The following is an 18,226-nucleotide window of genomic DNA, read 5'->3' as shown; positions in this document are numbered from 1 at the left end:
ATATATAAAGTAGGATGATACTTAATGGATACTGTTGATGATGGATAAATAAGCTGTTCTCTCAGGAGGTTCCCCTACCACAGGGTAATATTCACTGGAAAAGGAGAAATGGTTCTGACAAAAGATCTAGGCAAATTATTTCTTGCTACACTAGAACTGGCTGAGAGTATGTTGAATGTTAGCTTGAGATCAGTGGTTGAGGAAGATTTCAAAAGTATTATGGGATGTGCTGCCTGTTTGTACTTTGAATCAATGTGCCCGATCAAATTTCATTCTGGCAACAGGAGGTCAGATTCTTTGCATTTTGTGATTTCTGTTGAGGCTGAGACTTTGATATGATACAGATATCATACAAAACCATAAAGTGTGTTCTTTTAATATACGTTTGAATGGTAATTGCTATTGACTAAAGTAATAGCCTATTACACTGTTTGCCCCTGCAGTGTGTCCTAATTGTGTATTTAACTCTTGATGAATACACATGAAATCTGTTTAGCTCATTTCATTATTCACTTTTCAATTACAAACTGGTTGTGACAGATTATTTAGTCTAGGAGCTGTAAAACTTCCGTCATGTTATGTGACTTACAACATAAAACATGTCTTAAGAAGTCTGGAACTTAGATTTGTGAGACTTGCAGATACCCTAATGTCATTATCAGATCTTCTCTACATCTGAACATCTGGTATATTTTTATTTTTATTTCTCTTGTGCACAAATACAGTCAATGATGGTTATGCAGACTACCAAGACAGGAGCTATGCATAGTTTGCGAGTGAAGTAAATTCTTGTCAAGTCAAACAAACCAAACAAAGCACTTTATCTCAAGACACAATCCACTAAGCCCATTTCAATCTCTTTCCCTCCTCCTCATGCAAGTTCTCAACAGAGTTATTTGGCAGCTTTGTTTTGTCCTCCATGTAATTACAGTCATAGCTTTGATATAAAAATCTGGAAATATTCAGAGGGATCTGTTTGTAATAAGCTGTTTTTACTTTTAAATGTCAGTCTGACTTTGACAGAGACTTTTTTTGTGAAAGAGCCCGTTCCATGATTTTCTCTTTTCTCTCAGAAACAGAGAGGGAAGCAGAAACATACTGTGATAATATACGCAGGCTCATATTAACGTAACCCTGATATTACACTGTACCACAATTAAAGTGCAATGACAGAGGTACTTGAGTAAACATTGCACAGATTATAACAACTCTGTTAAATGCAATCCAAGTAGGTACACTACTTTTGCAATTTAAAGATCCCATGCAATGGAGATAGTCTGTCTGGAAAACTGTTTGGATAAGGCATTTAACTCCCGTTTGGTCACTGTTTGGCATCTTCCAGGTGTCACAACATATACATTACATCTATGAATAATGCGTTACTGAATAAGAGCAAACTTTGCTGAGAGATTAGATTATTTTGCATTTGAAAGAATTTGCATTACATTGGCTGTAAAACTTAACATGGCAAACTTCTGTTTATTGTATAATGTGAAAAGTGAATCTATCTTGTTCATCTTATGCTGTGTATTGTTCTCGGCAGCAGACTGTGCTGTTAAATCTAATTTAGTTTATGTCAGTCTGCTGTTTGAAGTGGATACTGCTTTTCTTTCTTCTATATTCTTACTAATCACCTTCTTTCTACCCACCCAAAACCTTTCTTTTCTCCAATGACCTCCTCCTCCGGTTTTCACATCTTGCCTCTTTTTTGTTTACCAGGTCCTCCTTCAGCTCCTCGAAATGTGATCTCTTCCATCAATGAGACTTCAGTTATCCTGGACTGGAGCTGGCCGGAGGACAGTGGCGGGCGCAGGGACATCACCTTCACTGTCCTCTGCAAACGCTGTCGTGGTGTTACTGCTAACGGCAGCAACGGTGGGGCCCAGCATTGTGAGCCTTGCCGGAGCAATGTTCGCTTTCTGCCAAGGGCCACAGGCCTCCACAACACCACAGTGACGGTGGCTGATCTGCTAGCCCACACTAACTACACGTTTGAGATTGAAGCGCAGAATGGTGTGTCACCGCTGGCCCCCAGGATGAGGCAGTACGCCGCTGTCACCATTACCACCAACCAAGCCGGTGAGATGTCACAGCAGATGGGTAGATGGAAATAGGCATGTGCTCAGATCAGGCATCATGTTATTAAAGTCCAGGTTTCACTCCAGGTTTCAGTCAGTCCAGGTTTTACTGAGTATAGTAGAAATCCTGTGTATACCACACAAGAACCACATCAAGTAAAATAGCCAGACATTTACCCAAAAATTTAATCAAAAGCCTCCGGACTTGCTGTTTAGTGTTCATTACAATCAGTTCTGCTGCGTTCTAGGCATTTTATCCTCTGTGCACCATTCAAACACTGATATCACCCCAAAATAAAAGTGTAAATTGTTGTGAAATGAATACAACTTTATTGTCCAGTTTTATTGCCTGAGAAGTGACAATAGAGTCAAATGATAGATGATGACAGTGGTCTTCTTCAGTGAAGCGTCAACACAAATGCCTCCTGCAGCTCTTTTCTCTGCAAGTCCTGGTTTAGCAGTGTCAGGAGTTTTCAAGGCATGATAAGCCACATCATCATCTTATCTAAACCACTCCCCCATATTCACTGAGTAGATTATCTTCTGATTGAGCAGCTCAATTGAGATGAAGTTTTCATAAAACTTTTATATAGGCTTAAAAATGTAAAGTACAAGACCATATGAGTCCAGGCAGTATATGTATGAAAGGTAAGGTATGAAACCCACGCAGGAAGAAAAGCGTTTTTTCATACTGTGCGTAATAACGCAAGTGTGTGAATAAAAAACAATAGTAACTACCTAACACATGGATAATATGCAAGTACCTCTCTCTATACTGCACCCCTTTCTCTTTCTCAGTCTAAATATCCTTACTGCATAATACACTAGCCTGTAGTTTATGTGCTCCAAACATATGCACTCCAACCATCAGCCCGGGACATTTACAAGGCGATCCCAGGCCACTATTCTCTTGTTTAATGACCAGGATCGAATGTCTTCCTGCTCTGCAAAAAAATATCTCATCCTTTTAACAGACACTATTAATGTGAGGATGGGCTCCTAAAACTCCCATCAATCCTTTATACAAATATCTCTCCACACATCCAGTCCTTAGAAGAATAAGAAGGCAAAGGGATGTGGTGCTGTGAAATTCCAAGAGTAAAATAAATCTAGCTGCAGTAGAAAACACCAAACCTCAGAAATCCCTGACTCTAGCAAGGAATGCATAAAGGTCTCGTTGTAGTACATCAATTTATTATTTTCCATTTCGCTCTCCCTTGGCTGTTCTCTTACAAAGTTTGCCTTTGTGTTTTTGTTTGTTTTTGTGTCTGCAGTTCAGTGCTTTTTTATTTTTTTTCACTTTTCCTCTCAATCACTATCTCTTACTTTGTTCTTTTTACTGTCTCTCTTCATCTGGACGCAGGATCCTTTATTTCTACCCATCATTGTGTGCTTCCCCATTTCTCTGAAGAGCGTTTTTTATTCCTGCATTGTGCTTCAAGCCCTTTGTTTGTTTTGATTAGAACACAGACATGGCACCGCCTCGTACCTGCTTTATTTCATGGGCATAAGAATTGCTTTGATTTACAGGTTACTACAGGCGCATTATGGGTGTAAATACACTCACTCAGGACATGTCACAATTTCTTCAATTAATACACGGCATTATTAAAAAGATTGGGCCTCATACAAGAACATTTTTGTATTCTTCTCTTAAATTTCTCTTACTTTTTTGTGCTGTGGGCTCGTCGAGGTTGCCATGCAAGATTTAGCAAATGCCCCTTCTCTTTCAATTTGCATAATTATTGCCCCAATAAAACCACATAAAGCTACATGTCCTCGCTCGTAAGTCAGGAAGTGTTCATTCATGAAAATGACATTGAAGAGTGAAAAGAAGAACTTTGATTTAGAAGATTGAAGTCCTGCTTTCGGAGATCCATAAAGGAAAGTCTATCATTTTTAACAGTGTCAGCAGTGGAATTAAGGGCATAGGGTCGGATCTGTGTGTCTGTCTGTGGGGTTGCGGCTCTAACAAGTTTCACACTTTCAGAGCCTGTGGTATTCTAAACCGCGTCAACAACCATTCATCTGTCTCCAATATTTCAGCACACTGTCACTCTCTTCCAAGAGCCTGACGAGCTAAGGCATCCAAAAGATTACACTCCCAGCTTATTATATACGGAGACAAATTAACCTTCAATTAGTGCATCATTTAAGTCGTTTTGCAGTTTGCAATGTTCATATTTATATTGCATACTGTGGCGTCAACATAATTATGGAGTGCAATGTATAGATGTATAATGTATAGAATTTTCTCAAAATTACTTCCAAGTAAGACAATCCATTAGTGAAAAATGTTTTAATTAATTTTAATTGCACATAACTCCTAAAAGCACTCGTAAATTGTGCTCATGCCTTAGGAAAAATTCAAAGTACGAGAAAATTGGCGAATGCTGCAAGTTCTCCTAAATCACTCGTAAAAGCCACTTAAGAACAAATCTGTTCGGATGACTGGTTCTAGCATGATCACTGAAAAGGTCAAATAAAGAGTATTAACTTAAGTTTATGAATATTAAAACAGTGCAGCTAGAGTTGTGAAAAGTATTCAGTGATAAGAATAACCTCACACCTTTACAGTGCTCAACACAACTTGCAGGGAAAGGAGAGGGAGGGTGCTTTCTTGACAGCTTCTCTATTTAGGCTGTGCTGGGCTTACTAAGTTATACGGTTTACACTGTAAAAACATCTTCAGTTCCTTAGTCATTACAAAACAGTGAAGATTCTGGATGAGTGAAGTGCTGTTGAAGTGCCTTTATGTTTGATACTGTAGCAGCTGTTGACTCAGAGACACATTGCTACATATAAAAAAGAAAGTGGTATTGTGTTTCCACATGTTTTTGCTTATTTAGTGAAGGACTCCTTTTCTGTGATTAGCAATTATAATGATGACTGTACAGCATATAGCTTTAGAGTTTTCTGGGAGAAAGACTCAAGTGCAAACATACACATACCCACAGTGTACAAATATATACACTCAATCATACATATGTAAGCTCTCTAAAGGAAAAACTTGTCAGTGTAATAAATATGCTAATGTTAACGATTGTGTATACACACAATTCATATACAGGCAGATATGGGATGTATTCGCTCTGTTTTGTCACAGGCCTGGCTGTATTATATGTGACAAGGTCCAGACATGACCTCTTTAAAGTGACAAGACAGTGATGAGTACTAAATACAGATTTTATGTTTGTGTGTGTGTGTGTTTGTTCACATACGTGCACAAAGGCTGAAGATAAGTGAGAAAGGCCAATTGGGATGAAAAGCTACAAATTTTAAGTAAAGACAATCCAAATGAAAAAGACAAAATGGTTTGGCAAGACTTTGGGATCTTTGGCAGCACTATAATCAGTGTGCGGTTAGTCAGAGGGATTCTCTCTGCGATCAGAATATATATTAGATTTGAAGAGGACTTATGAACACTAAGAGGGCTGAGTGTGCTCTGAATATTGAAAACCATCTTTAATGTTTGAGTGATCATCAGAAGAGATGGATCTTGGTCTTTCCATATTATAGATCAAGCACACACACACATAGAAGCAAACACACACACAGAGTCCTCTCTCTCTCACACACAAATATCTTAGCCTGCAGCTGCACACTCTTCATCAGCCCTGAGAGTTTACAAGGATTAGGTATGTCAGTGCACTCGCCCCACCCGTCTATACACTTTCTCTCACATAAACACACACACATACAGATGCCAAAGCTGTTAAAAGCCGGATTAAGTGTTTCCCTGGGAAGGAGCAGTGTGTCCTGGCAGTGCTGTCAAGGTGCTGTCAGATAGCTCTCCACCTTCCACCTCCTTTGCCCTCCGCTCATTGTCATAACTATGCTAACAACAGAGTAAATGTGATCCACATTTAGAGGAGTCTAATATCAACAGTCTGAACTGTATCTGACCTTGGAAGAGTGGGTTTGAGAGAAGAATATAGTATACTGTAAATACACGCCTGTGTAAATCCCTTCTTCACCTGTTTATTGATATGATGATGTAGTTAACAGTGACCACATTGAAACATAGGGAAACCAATTGCTTCACTCTCATCAATATTTCATCGTAGTAGGCTATGTGTTCACACATCAATAATGTATTCCTGAAGTTTGAAGATGGTGATGATCAATAGCTGTGCAGTTCAAGAGAGTGTACAAACAAAATATTGTGGTTAGAAGATTGAGATGCAGATCAAGAGAGTGATGACAAGCAAACAACTGACAGTTGAAATTAAGTTTTGGCATTGACCAATGTGTTTGTGTAGAGATGTATAGGCTAGTCTGTGATGCAGGCTGCCAAAATAAGATTTTAGCAATGCTTTTGAGCTATCGGGCAGCATCTTTGTTCATTGAATCACTTATTACTACTAATAGATGCATCGTGTCCCTCATATCACAGGATGAATGACACTGAAGGCCAGTTTTTAAGGCCAATATGTGCCTAGTATGCTGTGTCAGTTTTACAGTTATACCACAGACAGAAACAGAGTGACAGCAAATTAAGTGCTTGCATGCAGAGAGTCAGAGGGAAGCGAGGAGAAGGAAGAAGGAGGAGGAGAGGAACTTGAAGCTGCCTCCAAGCGGCCTAGACACAGTAAATCATTACCACCATAAACCACAGAGCCAATAAAAAGCAAAGCCTCACCCCGCTATCAGAACCAGAGGGAGAGGAGGAGAGGAGGAGCAGGGGGTATAGAAACAGATTCTCCCCATCTGGATTCATTACAGGAGAAAAAATAACTTCCCGCGGAAATACATGCAAGTATATGCATGGAAACACACACAGACACACTCTGCAGCTATATAATCACAATCAAGAAAGGCTCGAACATTTCAAAGACAAACATGTTTTTTCCTGTGGTCTAATAAAATTAAAAGTCGATGCCTCGGATGCCGGGCTGGCCCCGGAGCTGCCTGGCAATTAGAGAGCAGTAAAAAAGGGAAATGAGTAAGGGAGTGAAGGGAGAGAGACAGAATGAGGGAGCGGTGCAGGGCCTGATAGAGGGAGGGATGTGCTGGATTACTAGATTGGGACCATGTGAACTCCCCGAGGCAAGGCGATGCATGGGTGAAAGATTGGCGAGGAAGATTGGCGAGTGAGAAAGCACCAAACCAAAAGGGACGGTGCCAGTAGTGAGGGAAAGGGAAAGCAATCCTTTAAAGGGTTTCAAATTAAAAATACACATTACTGGCTGTGTTTCCCTGCTGAGCTCGGTTTCATTGCCCCCTAATCCGGCTCAGTTTCTGGTGCTCATTTGGCACTCAGCCAGTTAATAAGACCTCTAAGTTAGTTTCTGGGCTCCCTGAGCTAACTAGCTAATGGCAGATAGCAGCAGTTATGAGCTGATATGTGATATGCTGCCCCCTATTTTTTTGGGAGAGTACTTGAGAGTAGTCTCAAGTAAGCAATATAAGCAGGAATTGAAGTAATGTCTTTGTGTGAAACGTAATAAATGATTTTGATATTTCATATGTGTTTAATATTCTCAAGAGCTCTGCACACAGTTAACATGGTAACCAGCCATGTTTTTCTTTATTTTGATGAAAGTAGCCAGTGATTCCTCCCAGAGATAATTATCTTGAGCTGGCAGTCTTTTCTGTGTCTGATGGTAAATTCTGCTTTTAGTGTCTCTATTTTCCTGCATTTATTCTGGAAAATACTTATTCTTATATTTTTTCTTAAGCAGACAGCCTTTTTAGAATCATAAATACATATTAAAATTTAATTAAAAACAATTCCACTTTTATTCAGTCAATACTTGCTTGAGTTATAACACAAATAATCTAATGTAGCAAAATAGAAGAAAATGTACTTCAAAGTTAGGTTTAATCTGAAAAGGTTTCTTTAAAGACAGAGATTTGGGTATATATTTTAAGAGACTGCCACTAACAGTATAAACAGTATAAAACTGTAATACATTGATTCATTACACTTGAAAAGTCAAATGAATAGTTTTTATTTGATAGTTTTAATCTGCTGCATCTCACTCTATATGTGTTTAAGTCTGTGTGTGTGTGTGTGTGTGTGTGTGTGTGTGTGTGTGTCTGTGCATTTAAACACACGCCACTGTTTGCTTTAGTGTATATCGTCTCATTATACCTGCCGTGGGCTGCAGCCTACAATGTAGCCCCACTTGGCAGTAAACTGAATTAGGCTAACAGGAACCATAGACAATTGCCAGGATACAACACCGGAGACTGAACTTCCACTGAACCTCACTATAAAGGAACTCACTCTCTCTCTCTCTTTCACTCTGTTTCTGTCTATGTCTCCCACCCAGCTCCCTCCCCGGTAACAGTAATCAAAAAGGAGAAGACGTCTCGAAACAGTGTCTCCCTGTCCTGGCAGGAGCCTGAAAGACCCAACGGCATTATCCTCGATTATGAGATCAAATACTACGAAAAGGTTGGTGCAGAATATATCACTGTTAGTGCTTTACCTCACCTCCCTTTGAGCAAGGCAGCATCATTGATTGTACTTTTTCATAGTTTGGGAAATAATTGCAGATAGTTTGATGAGAAGATTGAAACCAGTGTCCATCTGTGCTGTAAATACAAGGCTACAGGCAACGTGTACAGAGTTGGAGTTGCTAGTAGGTAATAATTGTCACCTTTGGACAAAGTCAGGCTAATGTAACGGTTCTCCGAGATTGTACTGCACGGTCCTGACTCGAACCTGGGACCTGGTATGGGAGGCGGACATGCTGAAGAGGAGGCTAAAACCCATGTGTACTAACATTGGTCGACAGTGCATCTCTTAAAGGTTAAGTGTGTATGATTTAGTGGCATCTAGCCAACTGTCAGAGGTGCTGTCAGTCATGACCGCAACAGTTGCTCACATAATCCTCTCTGTCCTCTGCCTGGAGATACTGGAGAAATGAAAAGGCGTCGGTAGGTTGATGATACGGAACTCACACACATGCTTTATTGTGAGCATGTGAAACAGTTGCTTAATAATGAATTTGTTGAGGACAGAAAAAAACAAATTTTTCCCAACAAGGGAATCAAACTCACAACTTTCTAGGTGAGAATCTTGCATTTTACCAACTGAGCTAACCAAACACAATAACATGGAGTTTAATTATTTTGCCATGTTCTCACCCACCATCTAATGAAATTAGATGGTGGGTGAGAACAAATTAAAAAATTGCTCCGATGCAAAACTTATTTGCGATCCCTGCTGTTTATTATTACTTCTTCTTCTTCTTCAAATGTACGGATTCAATGTAGTGAATTCTACAAGAAGAACATAATGACTCCCTGTAGAGAGTTTTGGGCTACTGTAGAAACATGGCAACATCCATGTAAGGGGGACAAGCGGTTATGTAGATTGAAATGGCTCATTCTAAGGTAACAGAAACATAACAGTGTATTATGTAAGGTCTTTATACACCACTGAAAACATAGTTATGGATCTTATATAGCATTTCTGTCAATAGATCACCAGAAATATTACACACTGGACCTCTAAGGTGTCTGGGAGTGAGGTTTACACACTGCACAGCCTCGCTGGCTTCCGTTACACTAGCTGTTTCACCCATGAATGTGTAAGGAGGACTGGATACTGAGTTCCAATATGGCAAACCATTAATTCCTGTGAAAGTTGTTCACTGGGCGCAAACGCTGGCTTATGTCTTGTTAGCTCCTAGTGCACATGAATGGGATGATTGCGTATGGTGGAAAATGCTTTTTTGACTAAAGTTACAATACAGAGTGCGGCCACTATGCCAAAATTGCCTCACTGCCTATCACTGTTCCTGTGGCTGCTATATTTACTGGATAGATACGGGAATGATATTAATCGTTTTAAATTAGGCAAGAATGCACATACACTAATTTCCATTGTGACAAATTTAAGTGCAGTGTTTGCTGGATTGTTGTGAATTAGTTGAAATTTTTGGGGATGGTAAAATTCATCATACGCAATATAATAATATAATATATAATATAGTCTTGTCTATATAGTCTAATATGGCTTCCTCTTTCTTCTTGTGTGTTCTTACTGAAATATGATGGAATATGACACTGTATGGTATATACCATAAATACTTCTTAATATCAGTCTTAGAGCAGGATTAAAATAGAGTTGAATACAAATATTGTCTTATATGAAATTATATTCTACTTTGTTACAAAAGACAGTGATACAAAAGTGCTAAACAAGCTGTTTCGCTCTATGAAAATGGCATGAAAGCGATGTTTTTGATTACAGAAAGCCACTCCTCCTTTTCCCCTCTGCTTCTTTATGTCTAACCTCTCTTCTTGTTTTTCTTTCTGTCTTCATTCTTGTGTTTCTTACTCCTCCTTTTTTCCCTTTTATTTACCTCATCTCCTCTTTTCTTCTCTCCCTCTATTTCTCATCCTGTCCTCCTCTCCTTAATGGAGACAAGTTTTATGGCAGACAGTAAATGTGTCTGTGGGGTCGCTCAATCCTCTGTGAGGGAAATTAGTGCAGAACGAATTACACTGGCTTTCAGCACCAATGCTGTGCTATGGCTGACATTTGATGGTGAAATTAGCCGTGGATGCAAGTTTAATCACTTCGGTAGATTCAGTGTGTATGTGTGTATATGTGTGTCCCAGATCACAGTTTGCTTGAATGCTAACGGTGGCCCCTAATCTCTTGATTAGTAGGCCGACAGAAGCCGTTTCCTCTCTAAACTCTGTTCCCTGCTCAGCCATCCTTACCTAAGATGCTAAAACAAGGCCGGAAAACAGCGAGAGGAAAAGTTAATGACTGATACTGGGTCAGAGCTCACTGCAGGTCTAATTCTCCAAACTGTGGTTTTTCAATCACACACAAATGTTCACAAATGCATATTCATTAAAAGAGGATACGGGGAAAGAAAGTGTGGAGTCTAAGGAAGAAAGATATCTGGATCTTTGCACTGATCCCTGTTAATCACACTGTCTCTCAGGAATTACAGAGACACTCAGGGATAGAAACACAAACAAACACACACACACACACACACGAGCACAAACCAAGTTCCCAGAGGATTCTCCACAGCAGCCATACATACCCAGGGATTTCAAACTCCAGACAAAAGGCTCTTCCATGCAGAAGAGCAAACTGGGACAACCAAGGGAGACCCCCATAACCACCCAGGATAGAGGCCTCTTCGTGTGGCAAGCAGAGGGACGCTGAGGGCCTCTAGCATGCCAAGGATCAAGGCCATGGAAGGACAAAAGTCGAAATTTCCCTCACCAAGACCACACCATGACTCACTTATGAGACAGAAAGAGGCTTTCAGAGACACTCAGACATAATTGCATATACACGTAAACAGGATGGTGACACAGAACACAAAACCAGACTGGCAGAGATTAAACGAGAGCTTTTAGCAAGAAGAAGATGTTCAGATTTGCAGCATTGGCCAGACTTTTCTGTGTTTGTGGCTTTCTCTGTCTTTATTTACACAAGTTTAAACAGACATTCACAGTGTACATTATCATGTAATCCAATAGCAATTGACCGGTGCCTCCAGCTTCTCTTAATGGAGAAAAGTGAGCATTTCGCCAACAACCACACAACATCATTCAAAGCAAAATATTTCTGTATAGTAGATGAATTACTCAATGGACCAAAAGATTTCTGGGGTCAAAGTATTGCCGACTTAGAGGGGCATTTTAAAAGTTGAGTTATTTCATCTGTATAGCCTAGGGCTTTTCCAGTGTGAGTATGAGGCAGAACACAAATATTAATCGTCACAAGTCATTTAATCTCATGTCTCTATTAATACTAAGTGCTGATTTGACTTTGACCAGTTTGTGTAACATTTCCTGCCAACTGATGAAAACATAGACTTCACAATCTTCTATGTGCACCCAATAGATCATTTCACTTGCATGCCAAAACATCAATTATGTTAAGTCTCTGGGCGAATCCATGTCAACACTAAGTGAGGCAGTAGCAGGTTAGCAGCATAGATAACCCTGAATGTTTATAGCATCTGTTGTTTTCAAAATTGTCAAAATGACACAAAATAAGTGACAAAACCTACGGGGAGTTTTATGTTTTATAACCATTTAAAATTTACTTGGGAAGTAGGGGTTTGGTTAACTTACCACAGAACTAAATAATTAAAGTTACATGAAAAAACACCTGGATTGGTCACATTTCCATTGCTATATGTTTGGCTTAAGGGGAACTTAAACTAAAAAAGAAAGAAAACTGCGTTTGGGACTGATGCACTAAATTATATTTATACCAAATATCATTAACTCACTGCTAAGTAGCTACAACAAAATGTACGTCACTATATGTTATGATAAATTTTAACTAAGGCAAACCTCTCAAAGTTTGTCAAAATATGTAATCACAGTGCTGATGACAGAAAAAACACGAGTTACTGTAGGAATAAACCTAAATCTATGGTGAAGTTAGACATTATGTAAAAGAAGGGAATGTTAAGCTCACTGCAAGGTCAGATATGTTCCAAGATCTTTATTAGTATATTTTCCAGGGCTTAAAATAACAAAAGTGATCTAGTACTCTGAATCTTTAGTTTAAGATTTTAATGATTAAGTACTTGAAAATACTTCCTCCCCCATACAACTTTCTTTCATGCAGTCCTGCTGAGTAATGCATTTCTACTGCTAAAATAAATGATGATGATGTATTTATGTTAAGACTAGTTTTTATATAAATTACTTAAGAAATAGTCATTTCACACATATTTCTTATTATGTTTGTCAGGAGGCAGATGTATCTTAGAGGTGAACTGAAATCTCAAATCTCAAATAAAGTGATGGTACTCTGAAGAGGTTTATAATATTAGTAGCAGACATGGCTCATGCCAAGAAAACCCTTGCAGCTCATTATTCTTTCAATAACATGTCTTTTGCTTCTGTCTTTGCCCGCACTGCTCTTTCCACCAACACATACTTGCCAGTGTTTCACATGGTCATGAAACCAGAGGCTGTTTCCGACCTATGTCTCCTATATGTGGGAATTCTTGGGGAATGTTTGGTGATATTCTTGGGAATTCCTAACCAGAAAGCGTCCCAGAAGAGGAGGTGTTTCACCTTTGGAAATCCCATGCTAACCGGATGATCTCTTAGTCACTTTAACTGGCTAAAGCACACACTACAGGCGATAAGGCATTTCAAGTGTACTTTGTAAAAATATAATTTCTGGGAATACACATTGCTGATTGTTTTTGCATGCTTTATCACTGTAATCTAAAGAGCAGAGAGAGAGAGCTTCAAATCCACTTTAATTTGGGCTGTTTATTTAGTCTCAGATGGAAGGAATGCAGGCTGAAACACTGTATTTACAAGACTTCTGCTGTACATCTTCTGTTTTGGGGTCTGTATGAGTTTGCATCTATGTGTGTGTGTGTGTGTGTGTTATACAAGCTATAATTTACTACGGCTTTGTTTAGATTGTCAAAAGCAGAACGCAGCGCAGAGGCCATATTAAATTCTAGAAGTGTTCTGGTGAGACACACATAGCTTGTCGGGCTGCAGTGTGCAGAAAAGAGAGGTGTTTGACCTGAGTTTCTTTCTGTATCACACACCCATATACACACATATACACACACAAAGGTGCTTGTACCACACCTGTGTGTGATTTTCAGGGGATCACATGCTGTCCTGAACGCGGAACGGTGACAAGCTGTAAGTAGATTTATAGCTGTGATGAAGAGTTGTCCCAGCGCAGCTCTGGTGTATCAGTTACCTTCTCACACATATAGCAGTTTAAAAAGCTTTGTGCACCATAAAATTCTGATCCACTCCATTAATGGTAGGGAAGTTTCTTTATGAATGTCTACATGTGTGTGTGCCGTTGCCTGTACCAATGAGTGCCTCCTTCTAACTGGGTCTATAAAATGAGGATTTGACTATGCCTGTACATGATTTGGCCTTGAATGATTTTTATGAGCTCGGCTATGTTGCAAAACACGTTGCTCATTTTCAAGATTGTTGAAATCATCCCCAATAGGTTGTCATTAAGATTTAGGATCGGCCATGTCCTATTTTCCCCCCTTTTAACAGTTTGTTTCATAGCATTGAATTCGGTCAATAAAAACGTGATTGCAAACCTATGTGCAGCATGGACTGACTCAGCAACTTTCACCCTGGACAATTCAAACACATTATGAGGCACAGAGAAACACAACATTTGGTTTTACATCTATTGGTATTCAAGCAATAATTTTTCTTCCTTGTTTTAATGCTGGTGCTCAGTTATGTTATGCTGTGCCTCCTATCTTGTCCTGATAGTGACAGGCTGTCTAACAGTCTAATTGCTATTGCAGTAGCTATTGTATTTTATTTTCACATTTATGAACTTCTACTTATGGCATCTTTGCTAAAAGAAATTGTCGAACTAGGGTTAAAAATGCTTTTAAATTTGTATATCATTCTTGTTATTTTTCTTCCCTGATGTCTGTATATCTATAAAAGTAACACCTGGCAATCATTGAGCCCACTCCTGCATAAAATAACATAAAAATAAAATAGCATAATAATAAATCTATAGAATATTTGCAGCTTCATTCCAACAACACTATTGGATTGGGACCCCTTATTTTCCTAACTGGAAATGCCACTGCATAGCGTCAAAAATCAAAGGGCTACCATCTATCTTTTCTCCACTACCTCATCTACCTCCTGCCCTCCCATCTTTTCTCCACCTCTTTTCTTCCCTCCACATCTGGAAACAATGTGCTGAATGCAGACTTGCTGTGTAAATCCTCGTGTTGTGTTATCAGTGGAGATCAGTAGGAGAGAAGTCGTAAAAAATTAAAGGCATAATTCTTCAGATTGGAAAGAAAGCTGCCAAACTGCTTGGGATGTTTGTGTGGGCATTTGTGTCAAAATGTACATGCACATAATGCATACTATGTTGAGTTATTGTATTTTATTATTAATAGTTCAAAATCTGACTAAATTGTAGTATTTTCCACACAAAAAAGTGTTTCACAAATATCTTCCATTCTCTGTCACACTTTTCCTTTGTCCTCCTTGTCTCACAGGAGGAGCAGGAGACCAGTTACACCATCCTCCGTGCTCGGGGTTGTAATGTGAGTCTGAATGGTCTGAAGCCCAACACCGCCTACCTGCTGCAGATCAGAGCTCGTACCGCTGCCGGATATGGAGCCAGCAGCCCCAGTTTCCAGTTTGAGACCAGCCCTGACTGTAAGTTCAGCACAGAATAGAAGTTTTATTGTACTGAACTGAACTATTGTTCATCTTTTACTTTATTGTCATGAAGGATCTACAACTTAGATTTATTGTTTTCTTAGATATGTTCAGTTGTGTCTTGTTTTGTTTAGTTATTACTACAAGGTGAGATTAAGGCTGTGAAAGCATGTCATTTTCAGATGTATTTTATTACATATTGTGTAAGGTGACCTCAGAGAAACTTGTACTTTTAATAACCTCATATGGTAAAGGAATATATTCTATTAAATCAAATTAATATTTCATATTGATAATATACAGTCGTAAGTGAAGTAGGACTGGAAGATATGTAATGAGTGCATTTTAATGAGTTTGTTATTTAAAAAAAACACTGCTCATTACTTGCTGCTGTCTGTCTTTCAGCAGCCTTCTCCATCTCCAGTGAGAGCAGCCAGGTTGTTCTGATCGCCATTTCCTCTGCTGTGGCCATCATTCTGCTCACTGTGCTGCTCTATGTCTTGATTGGCAGGTCTGTCCACCATTCACTTGACTTGAGTATTTTCTCCTCCAATCACAGTTATTCTTTTCTGTCTCTCTGTGTGTGTATTTTTCAAAATACAAAACCATTTAACTGTTTACAACACATCCTACTAATTTTATTCTATTTTATTCTATTCTATTTCTCCTCTGTAATTCCTATCTATTATGAAGTATGTGTGTGTGTGTGTGTGTGTGTGTGTGTGTGTGTGTGTGTGTGTGTGTGTGTGTGTGTGTGTGTGTGTGCTGAAGTTGGCAGTCAGAGAGAGTATAAATCCATGGCTCATTATAAGACTTACTGCTCCTCTCTTGCCTTATAACAGCTGGGATTACACACACACACACACACACACACACACACACACACAAACGCAGACACATAGCTCTTGCTAGCGTCCAAGCTGGGCCAATGGTCTCATTGGGTGATGTGGCACTACTTATGACCTTTTTTATGTTTGGATTGGCAGGTTTTGTTGCCACAGCAAATCCAAACATCCTGATGAGAAAAGACTGCACTTTGGTAACGGCCACTGTAAGTACTGGACTCTGTTTTCCCGACATTGGTTTTGTCTATCCTTTCTGCACTTTACTATTCACTGAGTAGAAATACAACTAGGTAGTTACATTATAGATAGTTTGATAGTTACAATCAGGGAGATGTTTTCACACACCAATTTCCAAGCTAGAAGTGGTTTCCCCTTTTACTTCGGTTCGTTTGGTCATATGAGAAGACAGTAATCGGACCGAGACCATGTTGAGAAGGAGGTTTCTCGGTCCATTTGCAAACCAATCCTAGAGGCTTCATTTGGAAAGGGAACAAGTTCAGGCTGTTCTCCCAGCCAGCTACAGCAAGTACTGAGACTTAAGGTTCAAACATTCTCTTATTATAGTGTTTACTCCAGAGAAAAGTCCTTTCCATTGATACATTTTTTTAACCAGTTGCAAAAAAAGTCTCACTCACATGACTCTGGACCAATGTGTAAAATAGCCAAAGTAACAACATATCCCCTGATGTGGATAAACATACATAAACATAGTTGACGACAGGTTTAAAGAAATATCCTATATCTATCTCTCATTTTCAAATCCACCTTGCTCTCTCCGTGTTGCTTGTTCTCCTTTATTCGTATACAATGTGCTATTTATTATGGATACTCCTACTCTTAACCTTGACCCAGGTATTGACCCCCCAACTCCCCAGACACTCAAATGCAGCTGTCTGCTGCTTTATGAATAGTTTGGATGGTCAAATACACAGCATAAATTTGTCCACAGGGACTCATAAAGTACAACTTTATTACTTAAGGGATAGGTTCACTTTTTTAAAAGTTTTTCTTAAATTAATATGTTTTTTGGTCACTGTGATTGTTCGTCATGCTCATACTAGCTGTAAAGCAACATAAGTTTTCTTTCTATGCAAAAGCGTATTCTCAAGATTAGCCAAAGTTAATATGATGCTCTGACAAATCATGTATCTTCTAAAGTTACTTTAGTCTTTTTGGTCCAGTTTCCCTCTTTGTCTTACTATCCCTCCACCACAGTTAAGCAAAGAAACACTGTCTGAGAAAAAATAAAGAGCAACTTTTGCAAAAATGTGAACCTACCCTTTGACAAACTGTCTTTATGCTGATTTGATTTAGTTTATCACTTTATATCTTTATATTTGTATCTCACAAAAATGTTAAGTTATTCTTTGTTAGTTTATTTGTGTTTGCATTACAAATAAGCTGCACATTGCCGACTGTCTGTGCATCTGGCCATGAATGTCCTGATTGGGATTAACTTAAACAAACTTTTCTATTTGGAGGTATGCCATATTGTTCAACTTTGCAGCATCTGTAAGCCGCTGTTATTCTAACACATGATTTACTCCTGTTGCAAGTCCATACTGATCTGTTACTTGAAGGAAATTCTTCACCCAAACTCCATTATTGAGACAATGAAACTACATCATCTTCAGAGTAGTTGTGCAGTGTTCGGTGTAAACAATAGACTTATCATCACTAATCATCAATATGTTTTATATCTCTGTTTGTCATAGTAAAGCTGAGGACTAGCAAGTTCGTTTGTCCTGAGAAAGTCATTCCAATGTTGTACATGTAGAGACACAGATTACTAATGTTACCTTCTATCTGGTGCTGCAGTGCGTCTGCCGGGTATCAGGACCTATGTAGACCCCCACACATATGAGGACCCGAGCCAGGCTGTGCACGAGTTTGCTAAGGAGCTGGATGCCTCCTGCATCGCCATCGATAAAGTGGTGGGAGCAGGTGAGAACGGACAAAGGAAACACTTGACCAGAGTTTGCTGCATACACAGAAGCTAAATTCAACTAGGACTGATGGTACTTTGCAAAATGATGCATTTAGTTTATTGTAATACTAACGTTCTTTGGGAACAAGACTGTTGTAGATAGCTTTAATTAGAATATTTAGCGAACGTCGCTGTCTACTTAAAATTCTCTGAATATTAACAATTAACTA

General features: G+C 39.1%; 1 protein-coding gene across 4 annotated transcripts in view; it reads left to right on the top strand.

Annotated features, from left to right (window-relative positions):
* The window catches only part of epha3 (eph receptor A3), a 99,242-nt gene that overhangs the window by 53,100 nt on the left and 27,916 nt on the right, over positions 1 to 18,226 (top strand). For 3 of the 4 annotated variants that reach the window (XM_038720252.1, XM_038720256.1, XM_038720255.1), the window contains exons 5-10: positions 1,720 to 2,079; positions 8,357 to 8,481; positions 15,059 to 15,221; positions 15,630 to 15,735; positions 16,211 to 16,275; positions 17,888 to 18,013. In XM_038720252.1, the coding sequence (XP_038576180.1) occupies positions 1,720 to 2,079; positions 8,357 to 8,481; positions 15,059 to 15,221; positions 15,630 to 15,735; positions 16,211 to 16,275; positions 17,888 to 18,013 (945 nt within the window). The remainder of the gene's footprint in view (positions 1 to 1,719; positions 2,080 to 8,356; positions 8,482 to 15,058; positions 15,222 to 15,629; positions 15,736 to 16,210; positions 16,276 to 17,887; positions 18,014 to 18,226) is intronic. The other variant, XM_038720254.1, reaches the window with a different exon arrangement.

Source organism: Micropterus salmoides, unplaced genomic scaffold (assembly GCF_014851395.1).
Source record: "Micropterus salmoides isolate LMB-PRFRI ecotype aquatic unplaced genomic scaffold, ASM1485139v1 Ms_hic_scaffold_15, whole genome shotgun sequence".
NCBI lineage: Eukaryota > Metazoa > Chordata > Actinopteri > Centrarchiformes > Centrarchidae > Micropterus > Micropterus salmoides.
The sequence above is the reverse complement of the archived record's forward strand: the minus strand, read 5'-3'. Positions and strand labels throughout refer to the sequence as shown.